General features: G+C 41.4%; 1 protein-coding gene and 1 long non-coding RNA gene across 2 annotated transcripts in view; one reads left to right on the plus strand and one right to left on the minus strand.

The window, feature by feature from the left end:
• LOC139993188 (uncharacterized) overlaps window positions 1–23822 on the plus strand; it is a 232816-nt gene that overhangs the window by 28998 nt on the left and 179996 nt on the right. The window lies entirely within an intron of this gene.
• The window catches only part of Irsp53 (Insulin receptor substrate 53 kDa), a 162854-nt gene that overhangs the window by 23094 nt on the left and 115938 nt on the right, over window positions 1–23822 (minus strand). The window contains exon 5 of the mRNA XM_072014678.1: window positions 1155–1216. Coding sequence (XP_071870779.1) covers window positions 1155–1216 — 62 coding nt within the window. The remainder of the gene's footprint in view (window positions 1–1154; window positions 1217–23822) is intronic.

The raw sequence follows: 23822 nt of genomic DNA on the forward strand, positions 1-23822 counted from the left end.
AGAGTTTAAATGAATTGTCACGTTTTACATGAAACCAGGAAGCGTCCAAAAACTATTTGTCGTCTTGACAATCTACGCAAATAAATAGCCTGAGATCTTTCGGTCGATCATGGTCACACGTTCTATCCTTTTAAATATCACTACGATCTAATCCCGAGAACTCCTTGGTAGATGTTTTCTCGTGGGATGCCATTTTGAAAACACAGCGGCCCGTATCACTGTCCGCGGGGCGAAATCGTAATAACATGTCGTTACGGCCGGAACGAATTTTCACCCTCAAAAGAGACGTCTGCAGGTGTGTAATCTCACCCCGGAGGCAGCCTAGGGTCGCGCAAGGATCAAAGAGATTTCCATGTGTTTCTGAATGGGCGGATAGAAAAAGAGACGAAAAATAGAAAGGGGTGGTGGATGAGCGTGGTCTTCGTCGAAACGAGGAAGAAATATAGCAACGAAACGGGATGGAGATAAAGGGAGAACAAAGTTGGTGATTAGGGGGAAGGGGCGAGAGCCAGAGATGGGCTAAATGACCAAAACTCTCTTTTAACTTTCCAATTAATATTCCAACGGGGTTGGAAGTTCGTCCCCGTGCATTTCGGTTTCTCGCGCGTCCCGCATAAATCTTCTCTACTTTTAATTGCGTCAGCCGTGGTCGTTTATTTAAATAATTCGAACGCGAACAGGCCGTGCCCGCGCCGACTGCCAGACATCATTTATTCGCTGCCTTTTCTTCGTATCCTCCTTGGGAGCTGGGATACTAAGCTCGTTACGAATGCCTACCCTACTGTGGATCGTTCTTATGAAGTATTCAAGGTTTGATTTTAGACGGTGGCTCGGCATACTCTATGCAATTTATCGGGGTAGATGTGCACAGGGGTGTGAAAACATTCTTTACAGGGTCGAAGATTTATCGCACTCCCTGCAGATTGTGTACGTTGTCTTGAATAATTGATAGCATTGTTATATCGAGCTTTTAAACGTCTCAAATTAATCAAAGATACATAAAGAACGAATATTATTTTAGCGTTAGATAGTCGATAAGAAATCAAGAATTCAACATTTTTACTGTATTCTCGATTCCAGTGAAAATTACATCCGTTTTCAGAAAAAAAGAATGCGATCAACTTCGTACGGTAAAGAGAAACGGAGTTACTCACGATATTCATTTCCTGTTCCTGGATCTCCTTGTAGACTTCAACGATCCTCATCAGCGCAAATCCTGCAACAGAAAGCGAATTTCGATCGTTTTTGAAAGGCTGTCTCCGAACGACAGATCGGTGGCGGTCTCGCGTCGAACCATGAAGAGCTTTCGCCTCGCTTGCGGTTAAAACTTTTGATCCTGAATTATTCAGGCGCGGCTGGTGTCGTCGATACTTTAATCCGCGGGTAAGGGTGAGCGAGGCCGCCGTCGGGAGAAAGAAGGGAGCGAGAAACCGGAACGACCGCCAGAGTTCCTAGAGACACGTTCCGGCGGTTGCCGCTGATTTTCGAGTGACTTTGCTTGGAAAGCACCCGGAAGCTTCGAAAAAGCTTGTGACAAAAGTGAAAGGAAAAAAGGAGGAATAGGAAAGGAGACCGCGATCGCGACGCTTTGAGTAAGTCACTGCGTTGATGTTCGAACGAAAACTTTCGGCTGGGCCAGCTTCATCGAACCGCACTGTGGAAAGTTTTCCTTCGTCTCTCTCCCTCTTTCTTCCTTTTCTCTTTCCCCCCTCTCTCTATCTTTCTCATTTCCTGTCCATTCCTTTCTGCGATAGTTGCTCCCGGAAGTCCCTCTGGAAGAAATATTCCGACGCCACACGGTGTTTGGTGTGTTACGTATGCATGCGTTGCGTTGGGGGAACACGATTAGGAGTTTCGGAGTGGGAATAAATTTTAGAAAAGCTTTTCAGCGAGTGGAGGAAAAAGAGAATGTTACAGAGCCGGAAGTAGCTTAGCCGAGCGAATTCAAGTCAATCGAGTGGATAGTAAAAGACATAATCAACTTATTTTAGAGTTGTGCTTTATGCTCGAAATTAAGAAAGTCTTTTGGTAGTTTAACCGAATAAGGGAATCCCGTTAAGAAATCTCTGCGCGTATATACGCGTGGAATTTTTCTATTTTCTCTGATAATGTTTAACCGAAAAATTGCTCTTGTGTTAAGAGAAGAAGGAAAAAAATGGAAAGTAATGGGATATTCTTAAGTTTGATTGACTAATTAAAGTTTTAATTAAGTTGTATGAACGTCAATCAACTCTAAGTTTAAATTAGATTATTAAGGTATCTGTAATAAAATTGGCCCAGCCAAAGTTTTCTGTCCAGCTATGAAGTAGCCTTTGGTTCGTCGAAACTTCCACCGTGTGCAAACTTATCATAATCGAAGCTATTAAGCGTGTACATGAAAATTTGTTCGCGAATTTTCGCCAGACAATAGAGAGATAAACGGTATAATCGAGGCGTATTACGTTTTTCTTAAAAATATCACAGAATAGAATTTCCATAGAGAGTCACCGGTTACCGTAAGATCTAAATCTACGTGAAAATATTAACTTTGTTATTCATCGTCGAGTCTAAGCGTTTAATTAACGCGGCCAGCGTTAAATTTCCATGTTTCCCCTGCGTCTCGTTTCGGAGAATGCACCCTCGCGCTAATGTCACGTCCACCGAATCCTTTTATAACCATTCATTCCTTTTGCCCGTACATCAACGTCAACTTTAATGTACAGTCGAGATATACATTCTCTACATTTTTTTTTTCTTCCGTATAAATACTTTACCGTGACACGACTAAATCCATAAAGAGGCTAATGTTTTAGATGCTTCATTGAAACGTGGTTCCGTCATTTTTTAGTGCACCGTATCTACATTAAATATACCCTCATCATCATAAAATCGTTGTTTAGGTTTATATAAATTTGACGACAGATATTCGCGAGATAACCGCGCGATGACGTTAAAAAATTCTCCGATAAAGGGTCTCGTATTCTTTTACGACTCGATATTGTTATACGTTTTCTACGCCCCGGAGTAAAAGCAGAGTTTCTTCCTCGAGGAAATAAGGTCGGCGCGAATAAAAAATATTGATTTAATTTTTCAATATTCTCTGTGTTATCGTTTACACGTAATCCGATAAGGTAATATTAAAGTACACAGTAAGGAAAGATAAAATAATATTTCTCATTTGAGTCTTTGTAAATCGTAAACAGGATAGAAAGCGACATAAATGAATTGCGCGGGCCAGAGTCATGAAAGTCAAGTGGAAAGGATTACGAAGATCAAAATCTTGTCGAGAACTTGTCTGGTCGGTCCCCTTCAATTCTTGAGTTAATATATGTGGATCGAGGGTAACGTGCTGGGACTTCTCGACATATGGGATTTCCTTTCCTCGTCACACTTAACCCCGCACGAATTGCAAAGGGCTTCCTACGTGTAACGAACGTGGACGGTTAACGTTTCCGAAACCTTTCAGCAAAGAGGTTTCCCCCTAATAATCGGCGACCATTGTGCCACATCGTTTACGTTCCTACTTTAATTAAATTAGAGAATATAAGTAATACTGTTCCTTGGGAAATAAAAATTTGTATAAATACGATCACTGATACAAGAATTCGTTTGTTCAGAATTAAATGCCCAGAATTAAACCTAGTTCGTTTAATTAATCGTTCCCCGTGAACTATGTATATCGACAAAGCAATTTAGCATATCAGTGGTAGCTAGGCTCGAGAATTGCCGTGTCTTGAAGTTTGGAAATGACGAGCATGTTACAAAGCCGCAAGATCTTTACGCTTTCGTATTAACATACGCGTCGACTCGACGACAGCTACTTACCATTCCTGTTTTCGTCGAGCCTCTACCCGCTCCTCCCCCGCCTCCTCCTACTGAATTACGCGTCGTGTATTAACTCCCAGCCCGAAAACCGAGTCAAGGGAACGTTGGAGGATGGATACGGAGTTGCGGCTTGCTAAGTCGAAGGTGAGAAGAAGAGTTAAGCGGCGGATGTGCCGTCGTGCGGATAGGTGTACCGAAATCGAGAGGGTTGGAAGAAAGGATAGCGGGTCTAGGAGGGTTGGTAATGGCACAAAGCGGGGAGGAATCACGTGGATAAAGGGAAGGCAAACTATCTAAGCACCCCACCGTCGTATCTCAGCCGTACAATATCGTGATCCCTTGGCATATGTAAAGCCGCGCACATGTTGGGTCTCGTTTACATGTACATCTGTATGTATATTCACGTGGACGAGTACGCGTATCCGGCTGTGCACGTAAATTTGTGAGACGATGCATGTGTATCGCACGATTACTTGACATACCAACGTTTCATTCAAGAAGCTACTTTCGATGCGCATGTTTTGAAATCCCTTTAGAATATGCGGTTTAGGGGATACTATTTCTTGGGAAAATTTTTAGTATGTATGAAAGAAATAGTATGTATCATAAATTTATATTCCGTTCAAAGTATCTATCAGTCTACTGAGTGCTTGTTATTAATAATTGACGATCGTATCACATTTTTCCAAGTTTACCGTACGATTTACCCATTAAAGACCAGGCAACGTAATAATTACCATGATAGTTATAAATACATTAATTTCTTTAAATTTCATGAAATTAGTAGAATCAAAGTGGCGGAAATAGTAACGAAGGAATAAGCGAGTCCTTGAAATTCCATTTCATAGCCACAAACGTTAAGAAATAGAGTTCGACGATGTAAATTGATCGATTGGACAGTGCGAAAAATCGCAAATGAAATGTTGCTTTAACGCAACGTTGATTCTCGATGGATTCACCAACACGATAGACGCGACGAAATAAAATTCAGCAAGAGCGACACGAAGGATTAGGATTAATGGGGCACCCGATCAAGAGTCGTAGACTAAAAAGTCCGGCCATTCGGTGTGGTCCCCAAAGGGTCAATTTACGTCGCTACTTTCGACGGGAAATGAGTGCCTAGCACGAATACGATACGGATTAATTTCCAGGGGAGGCTCGAACGCACATAGGTGTCAGTAATTTCGGCAGTCAAGAGGGAGGGAGGGGAATGTAACGCGGCGTAACGATGCTTATGGGGCTTTGAATCCCGATGTGCGGCTTCGATGGGGCTGGTTTAATGCTAGGCGCAAGGGGTTTAACTCGTAACGTAAACACCAACGGCGGATCTATGGAAGCCGATCAAATAGCCGACTGTGCTTGCGAAAAGTTGCCGGTAGACCGCACTTTCGATCTCGTACCATCGGTCCAAAGAAGACTCGCGTATCGCTTTGAGACACTTGCCCCAAAATAAGGCGTCGTTTTCGTTGGAACACGATTCATTGGAGTAGGCGGAACACGTAGTTATTCCAACCGTCACGTTACGTCGGTGTGTTCGGTGTACCTTGCGACATCGTTTCCCATGTGTGCTCCGCATCGCTAAAGTTGCGTAATATTGTAGCATTACACCGTTCACGATTTCTTTCCGTCAGAGTTGAGAATTATCGGTAGACTGCATATTTGCGTATTTATGGATTTATATATCGGAAATATACGAAATATCGAATGCGAAGAGTGAAATATATTTTTATTTAGGTTTATGTTACCGCTTTGGTTAATCAATGGTCAAAAACATGGTCCGCTTGTCCAGTAAACGACCGTGGTATGATTTTCACTGGAAGGGTAATTCATAACGATAATTAAAAGTGAAACATACCAGCCAGCTGTTCTCACTGTTTCTTTTTTTTCTGCGAAGCGTTTTAAACTGTAATTTTACCTCCAATACAGGATACACATTTCAGTCTCGAAAGCAGCCAGTGAAAATCGCTCTAACGCTTAATTACTCCAGTGAATTTTCGAATTCAAGCACCGAGCGACAAACCGTCTGAAAAATTCGCCATCGCTAGCCAACCGTTCCATCCTGTATTCCGAATGACACTCCCTCCACAAAAGTCCGTGTCCAACTCGGGAGAATAAATATGAAAGAACAACGAGAGAGCGAAGGGTAAGCAGCTTCGTGTTTCGTTGGTCCCTTGTTCGAGGGACGCTCCCTCCTCTGCTGGGCTTTCGGTGCTCTCCGCGAGCCAAGATCATAAACATATTCATTCAGAAGCCAACGTTTAAGCCCTCATGACCATTCGTTGCGACTCATGGAACGACCACGTAAAAAATAGCGTTGCACGTGACTTGGCGTTTCGTAAAAAATGTGCAAGAGGAATTTAAGACGTCGTAAATGGTAGAACGGGCACCGGCCTATAAAAGGGAGGAGCGAAGCTGAATATTTGATGTCCCAAGAGCATCCGCGTCGATCTTGGACAGTCGAACGTTCTCGGCCAGCTTGTTCGAACTTCCGTCATGAAGAATTCCCAAAGAAAGTTTACAAGACGCGCCAAGCTTTCCACTTTTCGCGGTTCAACCTTTCTTATCTCGGTCTCGCGAGAACTTTTATGTGCGTTTATGGTGGGTTGCATTATTTATACAGAACCGTGGAACAGTGCGGTATATTTTGTAAGCAGTGATGGCTGACAATTTTACGAGCTTCATCGACTCAGATATCTTAACTCGTTCGCTTTTTACCAATTTAATTCGCTTTATTTAGCGTTATAGATTTGCAAATATTTTTGTGCAGAATAAAAAAGTGAAATTCCTGTTTTTCGAAGAATAAATGTAAGATCGAATATTTTAGGGAGATATCGCATTTGACTTTGTCGTGGAATTTTTAGGAATCCACGAATCGGAAACGAAAGAATCGGAAACAAATTCCGTTTATCCACAGTGGTTCAATATTGGTCGATCGCAACCACCTTCGGCTTTGTCCCCTTTCTGCTGTTCTCCTTGATCCGAAAATCGTCCATTCCGTTTGAGTTCGAATCTCTTCCATTCCGCTATTTCTACCTTATTTGTCATTTTGTTGCAAATCGAACGTCTGTGTGTTCTCTCGTGGAAAAGGTCTTGCGATGCATTCAAAATTGGATCTCTTTGGTATTATGCGGAGGGACCTGTTTATATCTACATGTGCACTTGTTTCGTTCAATTTGTATACGGTGGCAATATATACATTCTTTTTCTTTCTATTCGTTAAAATTGGTTTCCCTTATATACGAAGGAGTAGTCCAAAAATATAATCTTTTTATGTTTCATGTTTATGATCCAATTAGAAAAGACTTTGTTCGCTAAAAATTATTTCTTCAATATCCGACGTGCCGATAAAAATTCCTGACGTAGAAATGTCATAGAAATAGGAATTGTGTATTATACAACAGTGTAATATCTGGCACGGCTATTTATGTTACGTCCAGGTGCAGTATTCAATGGTTGACTGCGCACAATGCAGGAATTATTTAAGAGGATTAGTCATTAATCTTGAAAGGAGACTTCCTTTGGCATCCTCTTAGCATCTTCGAATTTAATTAATATAATCCTAAGTAAATTAGATCGTAGATAAGTGGAACGGAACTATCGCTCGACTTTAAAGCCTATCAGAAATGCTGCGAGTCGTCGGTGCCTGGAAACTATACGACACAACTCCAGACAAAGTATTAAATCTCTCAAGACTGTCCACTTGTACCGCTAACGAATTGCTCGAGGGAGAAAGAGAACTGTTGTATCTTGCGGTGATTCGCGTACGTCCCACGAGAGACAAGCAATCGAAAAAAGTGTCTATCGAACTGCAAGTCAAACAGTTTTTCCCCGGATAGGATAATTTCATTTCCCTTCCTTTTGATGTGTTCTCTAATGCTACTAATTAAGATCGAATTCGTGGAGGGCTTCCGCAAAAACTGAAGACGAAGACAAACAAAATTACGCGGCTGTCTGATGACTGGTGAAGATGGGGCAAGCGAAATACAGGAACGATACGCAAGGGGTCCCGAGCAGCGACGTAAACACGAAACGTCCCAGGAACACTTAATTAATGAATCAAGCAGAATGTATACCTTCGCTATAGCGCGCGCCTGCAAAGTGGCGATAGTTTTAATTGACTCCAAAGAAGATGGAAGGAGTCGAAGCGAAACTTGAGACTTCCGCTGACGTACGCTACGTGCCACCGAAGAACGCGCGTCAGAGATAGTATTTGTCATATGATGTATTTTTCAGAAAAAGGATGGTACAAGTGGCAATTAATTTGAGAAAATTGAATAAAGTTAAGCTATAGCAGCTTGGAAGTCATTCACAAAAGGTTGAAAGTAACAAGAATCTTTTAAATAAATACAAATTTCGTTTTTAGAAAAAAGTGCACTCGCGTCACATTTCACATATTCAATTCACGTACAAAAAATATTAGGAGGAAAAATTTTATAATTTCATGGTAGAATGTGACAATTATTTGAAAATGTGCTTCTAAAAGTTGAACTGATTCGGCACAATTAGCGTTCAGCTTACCGTCTGGTATGAAAATGGATAGAATTTGGGGTAGTTTTTAACGAGGCCTTCGAAACAAATCCACTCGGTATAAAAACTTTTTCGAACAATAAATAATGAACAGCGCGTACAAAAGAGATATTTTAGTGTGTAACAATTATCCGTCGAATAAACATGATCATTATTACTTGTAACGGCGATCCGAGGTAAGTTTTAAAGTCTGCTTAACAACCCAAACTACGCTTATCAGAACGATGCATTGAGCAAGGGTATTTGAGCTGGGAAGACGGGTGTTCACAGTCTATGGAGGAGAGGATTCAGTGATAAACTTAGATGAGTGAAATTTAGTACCGGTTACCGAAGCAACGTAATTCGGTAAGCTTGTTGCAGAAGTTATTACTATCATAACTTCTATGCTTGACAGGAATAACAAGCGGAACATCGCCTTTAAATTACCTATCAAAAAGTTGATCGAAGGAAAGTAACATTTATTACCACAAAATCACTTTGCTCTTAAATCAAAGATTTTTATTTCTAGTTTATTCCCAAATCAAACGCAAGTATAATTTGATGAATACGTATTATCATTCAATGATAGATGTACTTCTTTCTTTAATCCATATCGATCAGTTGACACAGATAACGCAATTAAAACAAGATAAATTCGATCGTTGAAAGGTCTATTCGAAACGCTTCACCCCTAATTGATTCGTGCCGAAATCAGATTGACGTATGAAAATCGCAGGAGTTTCCAGATTCTACTGTAACGCCATTAAGGAATGGAATGGCCACTTCTCTACCAGTCGAACGTAACTGATCATCGAGATTAAAACTCAATCAACCAATCAGGCTTGGAATATTTATCCAATTTCCGAAAACAATTTATTCAAGCACACCGTTGAAGAAACTACCCTCCAAATGCGATTATCAAACATGTCCAAGCATCAATCATCCGGTCTAACCAAGAAGCGACATCAATCTACCCTGCAGCTATTTGATTCCTGCTCAAATCACCGTGATATCCCTGTTCATCCCTCGATTAGAAAGGGATAGATGCAACCCTTGCTGCCGAGCAGAAACGAGGGAAAATGACCGGTACTTGGATACGAGGACCCAAAAGTTGCCTTTCCGGGAGGACGTGGGTAGTTTTACGCATCTGTGGCGACGATCTACGTTGGCTACGGTGACGTCCTATCGACGTTAACCGACTCTCTCTCCAAAAAGTCGGAACGTGAAAAAAAAAAAAAAAGAAAAAAAAGAAGGAAAAAGAGAAAGAAAGGGGAGGAAAAGCGGAAAGGCTGGCCAGATGGAAAGAGGATGAAACAACAATCACGGTGCGAGTTATCCCCGTAGGCTAACTAGTTGTACGCGCAGGAAGAGGGGTAAGGCAAACAGTTTTCAGCCAGCTCGACCATCTCGAACTAATTAACGTGGGACACCGGCACCCAGTCGCACGTGCTCGAATAAAAGCTGCGCCGCGAAAACTGAGGGATCACCGCTCCCTGGTGAACAGACTTTCTCCGATCGTCTGGGGGAAACCAAACCCATGGAATCGAACGAGTGGATGATGTAATCTCGATAATGGAATTGGCTGATAAGAGCGTTCGCGTTGTATCCTACACGATTCCTTGATACTTGCTATTATGCTTGAAATATGAATATATGTAGGTATGATCGGTGACAAAGTTTTGACAGTCTGCACTTTGGCAGATTGACAAACTTCGGAAGGTTTACGTTCGCGAACCTGTGTTAGAAAGTTGATCCCGAACTTACACGTCGAGTTTATTGTCACAACTCCTGCTTTGCTCTGTGCTTCTTTTAGAGAAGTCACCGCATCGCGGGATGTTTTAAAGAAGCACCAACTTCGTAAGTAAAAGAAAGCATCAACTTCGTAAGTAGAAGAAAGCATCGACAGATTTTTCTGTCTGCGGTTCTATCAAAACCAGCAACAGAGCCCCTCCGGTTCGCCTTGGATTTAATACGCCATTCAATTGCGAACAGTGTCGCAAGACTTGGAAAGCATGGACAAATGTTTCACCCCAACCCCTGGTGTATTTTCAGCGAAACCTCTCGGTGGCATCGCTCTAATCACCTACGCAACCATCAAGGGCTCCCTAGAAAACTGTCTCGTCTCCTGAACGCGTCCGAGTTGGCCCGTCCCCTGGATGGTAAAGCGTTTCATTACATTGAATTGCATTTCCTCTGTTGCAACGATGGAGAACGAACGAACGAATGGGAAAGAGCGACACAGAGAAAAGGGTGCCTATCGGGAGAACCGAGATGTTACTGCTTCGCTTACTCTCCCTCGGCTCGCACAAGTAAATAGTAACACGAGTGGGTGTTCCGTCGCTGTTCCTCGTATCAGTGCATTTGAAATGGAAATGCACCCTAAGATTCGAGCGACGTCGCCTTCTGTACCTCGGCGGCGCGGCAGGCCTTCTCCTACCAGCGCGACTCACGCCACCCTTTTGTTTCATAACTCGCTGCGACACGTCTCGATGGCGCCATCTTGGGTTTCACGTTCTCTCCTCCTTACCCCGTTCTCCTCGTGCCAGCCTGCGGAACACGTACACGTCCTCTCGGCTCTTCTTTGTTACGGAATCCCCGTGAAGGAGCCGACTTCTCGGACGCCAAAAGCATCGCATTACCTCTGGCAGCGTGTCAAGGAAAACGAAAATGGAAAAAGGGGAGAAATCATAGCGGAGGGAAGAAACTAGCGAGGACGCAGGTAGCCGGATAGGGTCCCATTACCGCGAATAATTGACCCGAAAGCCTGTCAGGGGGTCGATACTTCATCGAGTGTCCACAGAGTGGATTTAGTCGAGGGTTACTTGAACTACATCCGAAGTGCTGCTTGAAACTGAAACTCGAATTGGTCCGATGAAAGGGACAAGGCGGTGGTTTTCGTCTTCGGATAGTGAACCTCTTGGATTGTTTATGGATTATTTGCTGATATCGTTGGAAATATTATAGTTTGCGAAGTGTGCGTTTGGCTGTATCTATAATGTGTTGTACGTATATGTTACCCTATACACTAGTACTTGAACATGTGCGGATATAAATAGCATGAACAGTCGGCAAATTTTATGGTTAACAATTAAGAATTTTGGATTCTATGGTTTACATTTTAATTTTGCTCATTTCGCGTTCACTTGCAACGTCCATCAAAAATTAAGAAGCATCTTGTTGTACAGGTTTATTCTGTGAAGACGGAAAGATACTGCGATAAACTACACCGCGATCTTAGGAAAAGCAATTTTACAGAACACAGTTACGCTGAATTTCTTATCTTATTAATGGATCAGTGGAAAGGGACCTCGATTCAAAACGACCGTACCTCGCCATTTTATTGCGTGCAGATAAGATTCCAACGATAAACGAGCGTCGCTGGGAAGGTTACCTTTCCTAATTGGCGAATGCCTCCGAGCGAAGACGTCCCGAGGATAAAATAACCTGACGATTACACCTAGAGTCAAGCTGCGTTCCATTCTCTCTTCCAAGTCGGTTTTTGATAAGCTCGACTCGTGGAAGATAATGCTGTGGACTTGTCTGTGTTTCGTGGAAAATTGAAATTCCCTCTCCCCGATTCTTCGAGCGCGAATCCAAACAGACCAAGGCAAACAAGGTTAAACTTAAAAATATTCCCTGACTTCGAAGCTGAAACATTTCTTATATTTCATCACTCTGAACTTTGCTTTTCCGCCACTATTTATCCTTTTGCACGTAGCTTATCGACTTCACCCGATTCAGATGTGTCCAAAGCCTTAGACGATCATGCGCCTTATGTTTCAATTATCCGATTCAAATATCTTTCTTCGCGCTTTTAGCACCGTAAACTAAGTACTCATCATTCATGCGTCTTTTGCTCTAATCCACTCGATAAAGATCCTTCTGTTTCACCAGTATAAACGAAAACATCGAATAACATTTCGCAAATTATCTCTGACCAGAATTGCGCGGCTATGGAAAATCGAACAACGTCAACTATCGTCCGGTGTTTCGGCAATATCGTTCATGATATAAATCTCTGTGGTTCATATTTCAAGCCCGAATTCTCCGCACGCACGATTCACCAAACCCTGCGGAATAAATCCGCGGAACACCGAGGTTACGGCTCATTACACTTTCATCTCCCCTCGCGTAAGCTCAAAGATTCGACGAGGCTCGATTCTTCTTCGTGGTATAGACACGGTGCTGGCACGATCCTCGAGCAAACTACTTCGAAATTCTCGGCCCCGCGAAAGATTTCGGTATTCCGTGGAAGCAATGGTTCATAAGGGTAGAAGGTCGGAGGATGCGTCCCCGTGGAAGGTAGATTCGCCGGATAAACGCGAGATAGAGCTGTCAGGAAGAGGGATGGAGCACGCACGTGCCGCTTCCCTCGCGTGTTTCGTTATTCAGCGCTGTGTAACGCGTTCACCGGTCCTCTCTTTGTTCGTACATTCATCCTAAAATTTGCTAGTGGCTACGCTTTCGTCTTCGCAACGCATATTTTCACTACTTGCACGCGCGTGTCGACGCATACGCCGTTTTTCGTATGACTATACATTTCTCGTTGATTTCCTCTCTCCTCTTTTTTTATGCGAATATTTCGGACGTTTATATTTTTGTTTTTCGTTTGCTAGTATTACAAAAAAAAAAAAAAAAGAAGGAAAAATATGCAGGAACGATAAACGAGTGCGTCGACCAGGTGAGGGTAACCAGAGACCGCGTTTCCTCGTCACGTCGTGAGGGTAGGTTTGTTTAATTTAAAAACATCGATTCGTATCGCGTTTCCGTGCAATTTACAGATTTGATTTTTCGCGCTGTTAAACGAATTGCCCGGCCGTTCTGCTATCCATCCGTGTGTTTGTACGCGGGCAAGAACGAGCATAATTTGTACGTATGAAACTCATGATTACGGAACAAACATCGTTGGCGTTGAAATTTTGCCGATTATTATGAAATTCATAGGAATGTTCGTAATATACAATTTCATTTTAATAACGAGGGGAATGTTTGCGAGTATCGTGGTATCGGTGAATGCAACCGTGGAAAGCTCGAGTTTTCAACGCTTCTTCGAAATCAGCTTATTTCACTGCGTGAAATTTTCTTGGAAGTCGCGCCATCACGCGAAACGAGCGTGACAACATTCACTTAAGTGCATCCCTTGTAAGTTGCATCGGTGTACAGTCGCAAATACCAGCGGACGGATATCCGCGCTCGTACCAGTTGGATATTATACAGAGAAAGTACCATTCCGGGCACGCAAAAAGGTATAAAGCGAAATAAGATAAAGTGTAAGCGAGCTTTTCCCGGGGGGAGTGCGATTCTACTTTAGATTAAATTCCGAAGCAACCTCCAGCCACCCCTTCGTGTATATCCTCCACTGCCCCTATCTCGTTTCGGAAAGTAAGGTTTTCTCGCTTTCTGGACGATTTTCCAGCACGAGCAACGTTCTTGTCCGTGGAGCACACGGTTTTGCTGCAATTATCGGTGCACCAGCCGAATCGTCTGTTTTTCGGCTGACCAAGATTTTTCTGCGATAGCGTCTCGCTTGGAGGGTGTCCTCGAGAGACCCGCCGATAAAGTAACGGGCATTAGAGTAGAGGATCATCATTAATCGAACTGATCGTTTAATACGAGATATTCGCCAATTACGAAGAGAATGTGTACAAGAGGGAAAAAACGGTAAACGAGTTTAAGCCAATTTCAATTCATAGTATTCTTATGCAGCAAAACTAAAAGCATAGAATTCTTCCCTGTACGTAATAATAATAATTGTACGATTTATGACAGAAGAGCGGAAATTTTATGTAATATCTTCATGTTCTATTTTTGTTCTGTTTTGTATTAGGTCGTCCGAAAAGTTTCTTTCGTTTTATAAGGAAATAATGGATGCACAACATTTTCCGTTTTGCATTATTTTATCGAATTACGTATGATCCATTTTGTGTTTTCAAGATAAAGATCACAACAGATTAGGTTTCATGTTTGTATAAAGATGCGTCATTCTAAAAGTCTGTAAAAGAAAGATACTTTTCGGACAACCTAATACTTTTTATTTGCCAGAGAACGTATTGCAGTCTTATAAATTTTATATCGCGAAATAACTTCATTTCACGGAATGCAACCAAATTGGTCGTAAAACAATACCGCCTATTTAAATTGGTCCCGCTCGTTGAGCAGCATCAGTTTGCACGAATCAGTCGCAACACGTTAAAATACACGGACGAATCGAATCACGCGTGGATTAATCCACGAATTTTTATCACGGTTCGAACTCAGACCGTACTACGCAGATTTTTGACTAAATGAAATTACCGGGGAGTCCGGCCGACGATGATTAATTTCTCGATATAACAGTGTCATTAAGCAAATTAAAACGTACACCTCACGCGCGGATTGGCATACACTGTTGCGCGTCACAGAGCCAGATGTTCCAGCGAACGATGATTAAATGAAATATACATATATTCGGCCGAGCGAAGTTCTGTTAAGTGTGTGCCACCACACGTATACGCGACTCACGATGTTTCACTGTCTCGAATGGTTTAATTGTCTCGAGTAGCCAAAAAAATACATGGAAGAAGATACAAATACCATTCGCGATAATTCCCATTTAACGTGGTGAAATATGAGGGTGCACCCGAATTTGTAATATATTCTATACAATTGTAACAGTACATATTCACCACGCAGATCGATAGAAACATCGCTGAAGCTGTTGATTTGTTTAACCGTTAATGACAGAGTCACAATACATACATATAAAAACAGGTAACAGAGCTCACCTACAGAAGTTTTCTATGGAAGATATTCATTTTGGAAAAAGATTGTAACCAGCAACAGATCTATTGATATGAATGGAGGATATCAGGATGATTGAACTGGTTGCAATCTTTCAAAATGAATATCGCGTATCAACGTAGAACTTTGTTCTATATCTAACACTCGAAAAAATCTCTTTTTCTTCACTATCCAACCATACATTTGAATAAACGATGGACATACATCGCCTCTCTGTTCTTTTCATCCGCTGTTAATTGGCATCCAACGCAGTAACGTATCAAGCTTTTATCATTATTTTGTTAAAAACAAAAAATTATTCAGTTCGCTACGGGTGAACTGTTTCTGTGAAAAACTACAAAGTTTTCATTCCAATCGCTCTGATGGTTGTCGCGAGTGCATTAAAAATTCGTGAAAGGAGCGTATCTCTTCGACAGCTCAGTCATTATCCGCTTGGAAAATAAAAAGAGAAGCAAAGACCGTTTGAACGCTAGCGGTCCACCGTCAACTTTGCCGCACCTACTACGTCCATTTTCGATTTCCAGACAAATTAACTCGCCTCTCTCGTTATATTCGGCCGCGTACACGGAAAACGACAGGACAAAGGGGTCACACGCGAAGACGAGCCACCTCGTCTCAAAGAGAGGAAACTTCCGTGTGCTTGGAAGTACGTTTACAGTGTCCCGAGTCGCGCATAATTAATTCGGAATAATTTCTTTTTGTGCTGCGCTTCCCTTTTTCATCGTGGCCGCGCCTTTGATCCCGCCACGCTGGATGGGCACCGTCGTTTTGGTTTGTTCGAGGGGTTGTTGCCGAGAACAACGCTACGAAATTCCATGGAACAGGCCTGGATACCGCATTCATGCCTGCCGTCGGTGCGTAAAGATTCCATTTCAAGTTTTCGTCTACGCGTACGTAGTTGGAAACGCCGGGACGTTTATCGCAACCGCATAAATCCTCAGGGTGAAAAGGTACTCGTGTCTAGGTTCTCTTATTCGCTTCCTTCGACGGAGTCTACGCCATTGTTACCGCACTGTGATTTTTATCATCGTCGTATCTCGCGAAAAATTTATACCCTCAGAGAAATATGGAGGAAGTGAGGACCGTCGTGAAGATGCATCTTGATAAAAGTGCTTTGCGAGGGTCCTTGTTTCGTGTGAAATTGGGGTGTAATCGTTAGATATTTGTCTGGGGATACCGTGTGAATATTATGACTGTTTTAATAGCAGTTTTATCGTTTTATGTCTTCAAACTTTTACAAAATTCTGTAGATTTATCTCCCTCGAATCTTCTTTACGAAGAAAGTCGTAATGCTCCATTCAAAGTAAAGATCATAAAACCGATAGGAACAAATTTACGTTTATCACGTGTAGAAGCATTCATATAGAAGTAACAAAGTTGTTCGTTGATAATAAGGACAAACATTAATACGTATCGCTGAATTGGTTCTCGGGACCACTTCGATGCTAATCAACGCGTCTCTGAAACAAGGTTAAAACAATTTCCGAGACAGCGAGCCGTGCTTGCTTCGATTTTTATAATTAAATAAACTGAACGTAACAATACACGGGTTACCTGCTCGCTAGCGTTATGTTTCTTTCTCCCCTCTGAATAACTCCGATATACAGTTTTCCGTCATAACTCGATTGTATCGGCGCGCGGACAAATGTCGTGTGCAATAATTCCGAATCAATTACGCTTCTGGCTGAACGGTTCCGCCGCGCCCAGCGACGAGTTGTGTACTGAATGACATTCCACGTGCATTCCATGGCAATAGTATCGGGGACAGAGCATAGCGCGTTCGTTTTCTCTGTCTTTCTTATTCAACGACAAATATCGTGTCGTATCAGCCGTTCAATGAAAATAAAAAGGAAAATTTTATGAAATAATGAAGATCGAATCTCGAACTTCAAAGCGGATGAAACGATTTAATTTTTCCTGTCTGGTTTGCGATTAAAACACTGTCTTTTAGAGAAATGCGTTGGGTGGAAAAGGTTGTCTCGAGCTTCGGCTATTCGGATTTGACGAATACCACACATATTTTTAGAGGAATACGTTCGAACAATATAATCCCCGTCTCTGACGATTTCAATAATTCCACTTTAGCGAAGTACCTCGTAGGTGTGTGTCGTTTATAACATAGTCATATTCTATTAGTCTCACCATTAAACGCTTGCTAATCCGCGTTTCATGCTTCCTGCGATGTAGCGGTTTGCACACAAACACCTAATTTGAGATAACAAAGATGGGTGGAGCCTGTTGAATCGCACACTAGCGAAATAAAAATAAAAAAATTGCAGATGATCTTCTGAAAATAATTTTTGCTGTAAACAGATTTTGTAAATTGCGTTTCAAGTTTATAATTGAGATTAAATTAATGGAACCTAGATTTAAGTTACAGTAGAAGGTGGAATAATACAAATTGTAAAGCTTGATAATTTTGTTGGAATTTTATACCTTTCATACCTGAATAAAGCCCTATCTTTAATATTTTGATATTTACGTAATTTTATGAAAAATTCTGCGGGAATCATGTTTCGATATGCGTTTCAAAGCGTCCCTTTGATCAAATGTCATAAAAATCCTATTATTATCGACCGATGGGACTCGCGTAAACGAGCGATGGCGTATATAACAAATACAAACACCAACAAATTTTTGCGACATTTGATCAAAGGGACGATGATTGCTGCTGCGAGGGGCATTTGCAACGTGAATGAGAACTGGGGGATTACAATACAGGACCACCAACTTTTCGAAGCGTCCATCAATTGCGACAAAATAATCCTTTGTCGACTGCGAATTTAGAAATCGAAGCATGCACGTTTCAACGAGAGATTAAACCCGAAAGTAATAAAAGCTTACTATCCAATTGATTTTGTATAAATAAATACGGGAGTAAAAATGGAAAATTCTCTGCTTTTATTATTTCATAGCGACATTCTATTATCTCAGTGCTGCGTTTCATAAAATTTTTCGTATTAAATATTTCACCAGTGTCGTATTTTATAGAATAAAATCCATGTTAAACAGATAATATGGTATTTTAAGTTCTGACAAAATTCATATATATCATGAATAGGTTCTGCAGATGTTTCAGATATAAATACGCAGAAGAGGGAAGAATGAGCGCAAAAATATCTGCAATATTAAACATAAAATATTACGTTTAAAATTTTCAATATTTCAAGTAAAAGTTATACTTTTTATTTGTACTTTTATTCAAATTTTACTTCTGTGTCAGTTTCTCTGAAGATATAAATTTGCACAGATATCTCTAGTTTAATCACGAAGATAACAAAAAGGGATGGTTTCGGAATCGTTGAAATATGTTACAATGATCTATACATTGTGATGGAATTGCAAAGCAAATATTTATTACGCGTGTCCAGAAATGTGTATACAAGATGTTTGAAATTTTGGAAGGGCCTTACCGCAAAGACAAACACCTGAATCTGTCAAGCTGACTTGGCAGTAAACCATCTCACGGTTCCTCCATTCGTTCGCAACGCACGGCAGGCAAATTACTCGAGGATAGCAATTAATAAAGCTCGTAATAGCGTCCGCGGCGGTATCGTTGTACCGGTGTTCTCTCGCTCGTTAATCACCTTAACGAGTGCTTTTGTTAAAGCCACGCCGACGTGGCCCCTAGGTAACCCTAACTTTCGAAACCACTCAAAGAATCGGAAATAAAGATCCCGCGAACTTGCCTCCAGATATTTGCTACCCTCTCTGATCTTCTAACGTTCGGTCTCAACATTCGGGCAACGTTCACAACACCCTGTTTGCCTTCTTTATTCGTGGAAAGGATGTCTAAGATCCTAGTCGAGTTAAGCGAAGTCGCATCGAGAGTGTTTCGAGATCGCGTTTCTTTGAATTTTCCTTTTATATCGGCATGAAATTACGATTTTCTCTGCTACTCCGCGCTTTATGGGTATAAAATTAAAATCAAGCGCTTACACATAATTTTTTATAGTACAACGTTATTGAACGTTTCATAATTTGTTGTTTTCGTATCTATTCAATTGCTTCGTAAGAAGAAAGACAGGCGAAGGAAAAGTTGTCAAATCAATTTAGCTATCAATTGGAGGAATTGTTGAGTGTATGTTTGTCGCGGTGTATGAACAAGAACGCTCTTTTTTCATGGAATGCACATGAATGAACACAGAAGCGCTAAATCGAGGCTTTAAACAACGTTCACGGCAGTGGGATAGGCCAGTCATTTACGTGGATTAAAAGCGGTCGTGAGGGAGGCGTCCAGCACCCCGAGGGATGCAGGAGAGAGATGGTTTTGGGGCTTTGGCCACAATCCGGTCACACGCCTGACCAATTCCTACGCCCTCTCCTCCCATCAACGTGTTGTTCGCAGAAAACTAGAGTGTTAAACCATACCCATTGTTCATTCCTTTAAACCGCCGTGTAATCTATCGAACACGAATCAGACAATATGTAAAACATCGGAGCGGTAGCGTTTCTTTCTTCCGATATTCGAACATGTCTTGTTATTTCTTTTCTCCAATCGATATAAAAAATATCACAAAATCTTGGCATTCGTGAAAACATGTTAAACGAAGATTATTGGGAGCAGCGCGGAATATGGATATTTAAAAGCTTCGTTTGACACGCAATTGACGTTATTTTTGCAAGAGAGAAGATTCCTTAATCTTCAGTTCCTGGCACATTTTTGCGTCGACCCTCGTAGCGACAGAAAATAAGTTTTGATGAAACGTGGATTAAAGTCGAACTTTGAACCGAATCGTTATGTAGTGTAGAATTTAAAACAGATATGGAAGCTCTGGATCTAGAACACTAGATCACCTCGGACGATTTGCAACAACGGCGGCAAAGTGGACAACTTTGGAACAAACGAACTAAGTAACGAAGGAACGAACCGACTCTCATCCCTTTTGGACGACTGGCCATTCTGGCAGCCTTATCTACCAAGGCAGTCGACCATCCCCCGCATGCTTGCCCCATTATACGTGCAATACCGGCCAGACGCAATTAAGTGGGCCTCGCACTACCACCAGATAACATTCTCATCGTATTCCACGAAAGGATCCGCTGCTGCTCTGCTGGAGGAACGTGCCAGGCGCAAGGACACGACCGATATCCTTTACGGTCTGTCTACGTTCCTCCTGCCTCTACTGCGCGCGCGGAGGCCAAGCTTCTCTGTTCCTGACGTGTGAAGAGAATTCTGCTGTCTTGCCGAATGCGGCTACTAGGACCGTCGTTTACCCCTGGCTGGTCAACGGCTCAGCCAATCCAGTGCCACTGTAAATTCCTTGATTAGTTTGTACAAGCTCTGCATCGGCCGCTCTGTTTACTCCGTACAAGCAATGAATACGGTGTTCGGAATAAGATGTTGCCACAGAGTTTCAGACTCGAGGAGATTGACAAATGGGGTGACTCGTGAAGGGTGACTCGTCGATACACTTAGCTTACGTGGCAATTTTATTTGAAAAACGATGGGGTAAAAGAATCGAATCTTAGCATCGCCGTAAGTATTTCGTATACTTTTACAGAATATACATCTTTAAAAAAAAGAAAAAATTATATTTCACATGTTCCCCGTATTAAATTCTTTATTCTTGGCGATGGTAAAAATTTTGATGCAAGTCGTTTAGTTTTTAATATAATAGTATAAAACTATAGTATATGTGTAATATACAATATTACATATGTTGTTCCGAGATTTTTGCAACTTTGATCTGCTCTCTTCAAAAGTTCTAATAGCGTGGCTTAATGCACTCTAAACGTGGGACCCATCGATGTATCTTTGGATTTGAAAAGCTTGTACTTCTTACAAATTGACATTTGTTTCTCCTCGATATTTGTTATTATTCAGAGTTTTCGGTCAATTTAAGCTTAATTGTGTCTCGTTATCGTGGAGACTCTCCCAAACTAACACAGAACTCGGCCATATCTGTTTCTACGCGTAACGAACGCGTTCCTTTCGTTAAATCATTCGAATTTCTTTTCTAACGGGACGCTAGCCTTTTAGACATTTAAATTACACAATTTCGTATGTAAAAGGAGGAATTATATAGCTTGTTATATAATTATATAGCGAGTTTCATAACACGAATCGTTGGAAAAAGCGTTGATTGCCATTGTTTAACGCGTTTGGTATACGCTGCCTTGCTGGCTGGCTATGTACAGGTTTATACTACTTAAGCCCTCAGCCAAAACACTAAACTATTCCAAGTAGTCGTTCTAGGACATAGTAATTGCTTCCTGTTCAGGGATTTCGAGATGGTTAAGATCTCAATTTTCGAACGCAAAATTGTCTAGCTTTGTTATATGAAATCAACCGCTTTCAGGATTTTTTTCACGAACGTACACAAGGTTCAATTTAAATTTCCATTTCTCGCTGCGAAAAGGGAAAACTTTGGGAGACCGGCAGTGGTAGAAACTTTATAGAAATTGATTCAACGTTCAAAAATATTTTCACTGACCACAGAGGCAGGTTCAGACATTTTACAGAAATTCAACGCTCTCGGTAACGAAATACCTCGAAAACTAAAGCTGGATTATCATGTGAAATATCAATTATCGGTTATCAAGTATAACGACCAAGGTTAATATAATATTCCTACATGCAGATAGATTGCGTTGGCTATTACTGCTAATATCGTAACGCCGTACATATTAAATTTGCAGCTATGGTGGATTACGGTACAATAATATTCCTACAAATACATAGCTGAGGCGTATTAATAGGCTTAGATTAGTAAACCGTTTTGCTGTTTGAATGTTTGATGCTTAACCGTATTAAGTAGTCATTTCACAAACCACATTCACGATAATTTATATTAAAGATCATAAACTCTATAAAAAGTCCGCCTTTAAAGGACTCTAAATCATTTTCCTCATAACAGGCTTCGTAGTCGATTCCTTTGAAATGCTGTTATTATTAAGAAGTTCCGCCGGCTTCGAGAAACGATGCAAATAAATGCAGCGGAGATTAATTTTCCAGCAGGAAAGTATGTTTCTTCAAATTTTGCTCGTATTGCACTCTGTAATATTTGCTCGTTTAAGAAAAATACAAATAATGATATTTAAAATCCGATCCGAACAAGCAAACTAATAGTTCTGTGATACTTTTCTTGTATCAGGTTCAGCTTGCTTCATATAACTACGAGAGGGATTTGAATCTGAGAAATGGAAAAAAAAATTCCAAAATGATAAAGTCGTCAACGAACATAAAACTTATTCCACTGTTGTGTGTTTTTCAATGTAACCGATGCATGAATACATCGTACATACAGTGCACTCGTACTTCAGGTTGTCGCGCCGGGCTACTCGACTCGACAGTAATTTCACACGCTTCGACAGACAGCAATGAAATTGTTAGAATCGTCTCTCGTTATCAACGTTCTAAACAAATGTATAAATTGATGTTTACCTGGTGACGATCAGTGTCTGTTTTATAATATCACGCGAAAGAAGAGCCATACGTCGACTCTTCTTTATACAAGAGCATAGCAAAGTATTCTACGCGGTTTATAAAAATCGATCGATCGTGTGTGATAATAGGAGAAACGCTTAAGAATAACTCATGCGGCTGCATATTTGAGTGCAACTTAGTGAGCTGTTTGTAAACGGAAATTTAATTGTTTACCCCGTTGTTTGTACAGAAAAATCGAGAACATGTATTTATAAGTAACACCGATACTGGAACAACGTTTAAAGACATCCCTTAATATTAAAGTTTGTAAGGTTTGCTCACGCGGCAGAATACACGTCGGATAAATAGGAGAAAAAGGAAAATCGATTTTGGGAAATTCCTATTGGTAAACAACGCATCATCTATGCGGCGCTCGTATTGACTATGAAATGGGAAGAACGGAATTGGCGGACTAACAACGGCGGATCCGGTGCAACGTGCAACTGCACATCGATTTCGCTGCCTGGAAGCCAATATTCAGCCGAAGTGCAGGTATCCTGCCGCGTTCGATAAACATTGCCGTGTCTGCAGCCTACGCTACAGTCAGCGATCCTTTCATCGACTCAGATCACCGCTACAATTGAGACGACGCGTATAATGCGGGGGTTGCAACATCAAAGTGGTGAATACGAGTTAATTGCGGCGTGACTATTCAGCTCTGCGTGAAAGCTAAGCAATATCACTGAGGATACAACCGACGTTCTCCATCGAATCGGCGGGGAACTTTATTCTGTTCGGCCACGTGGTCGGTCTGCGTTCAGCTTTGATTTTAAATGCTGGGCATTAGTTCGGTGCTACCGCTCGATCGATCAGACTCGCGATAAAGGATGCAATGCACGGTGTACGTGGTCGCGGCGAACGTCCGCGGAGATCCATTGATCGCGGATAATGATTTCCACCAAATGAAAAGCTGGCTCTAGTTTCGTCCGATTCGTACGCGTTGACAGACTAATGTGGATTTTGCGGCGACCCTTTGCTTCCTTCGTGCTAATTGAAATTATTATTAAATTTGTCGACGGAAGTTCTCTCACAAAAGTTCACTCGAGCGTTTTCGATATTTCAAGACTTTCAGCTATATGTATATTGAGTTTAGTCACTAATGGGCTGCGAAAGTTATAACAATTGGATATGAACTGAAAAGATTATTTGTTGTTTCTCGTATGTTTTCTTGCATCTAGTAAAATGAAACATTCGTAGAAAATACAGCTATTCGAGTGCGATTCATAGTTCAAAAATTGAACGAAGAATAATTTACAAAAATCGAAAATTCACGCACAACTGAGATAACGGTAAAGTTAGTGCG

The sequence above is a fragment of the Bombus fervidus genome, chromosome 12 (genome assembly GCF_041682495.2).
Source record: "Bombus fervidus isolate BK054 chromosome 12, iyBomFerv1, whole genome shotgun sequence".
In the NCBI taxonomy this organism is placed as follows: Eukaryota; Metazoa; Arthropoda; class Insecta; order Hymenoptera; family Apidae; genus Bombus; species Bombus fervidus.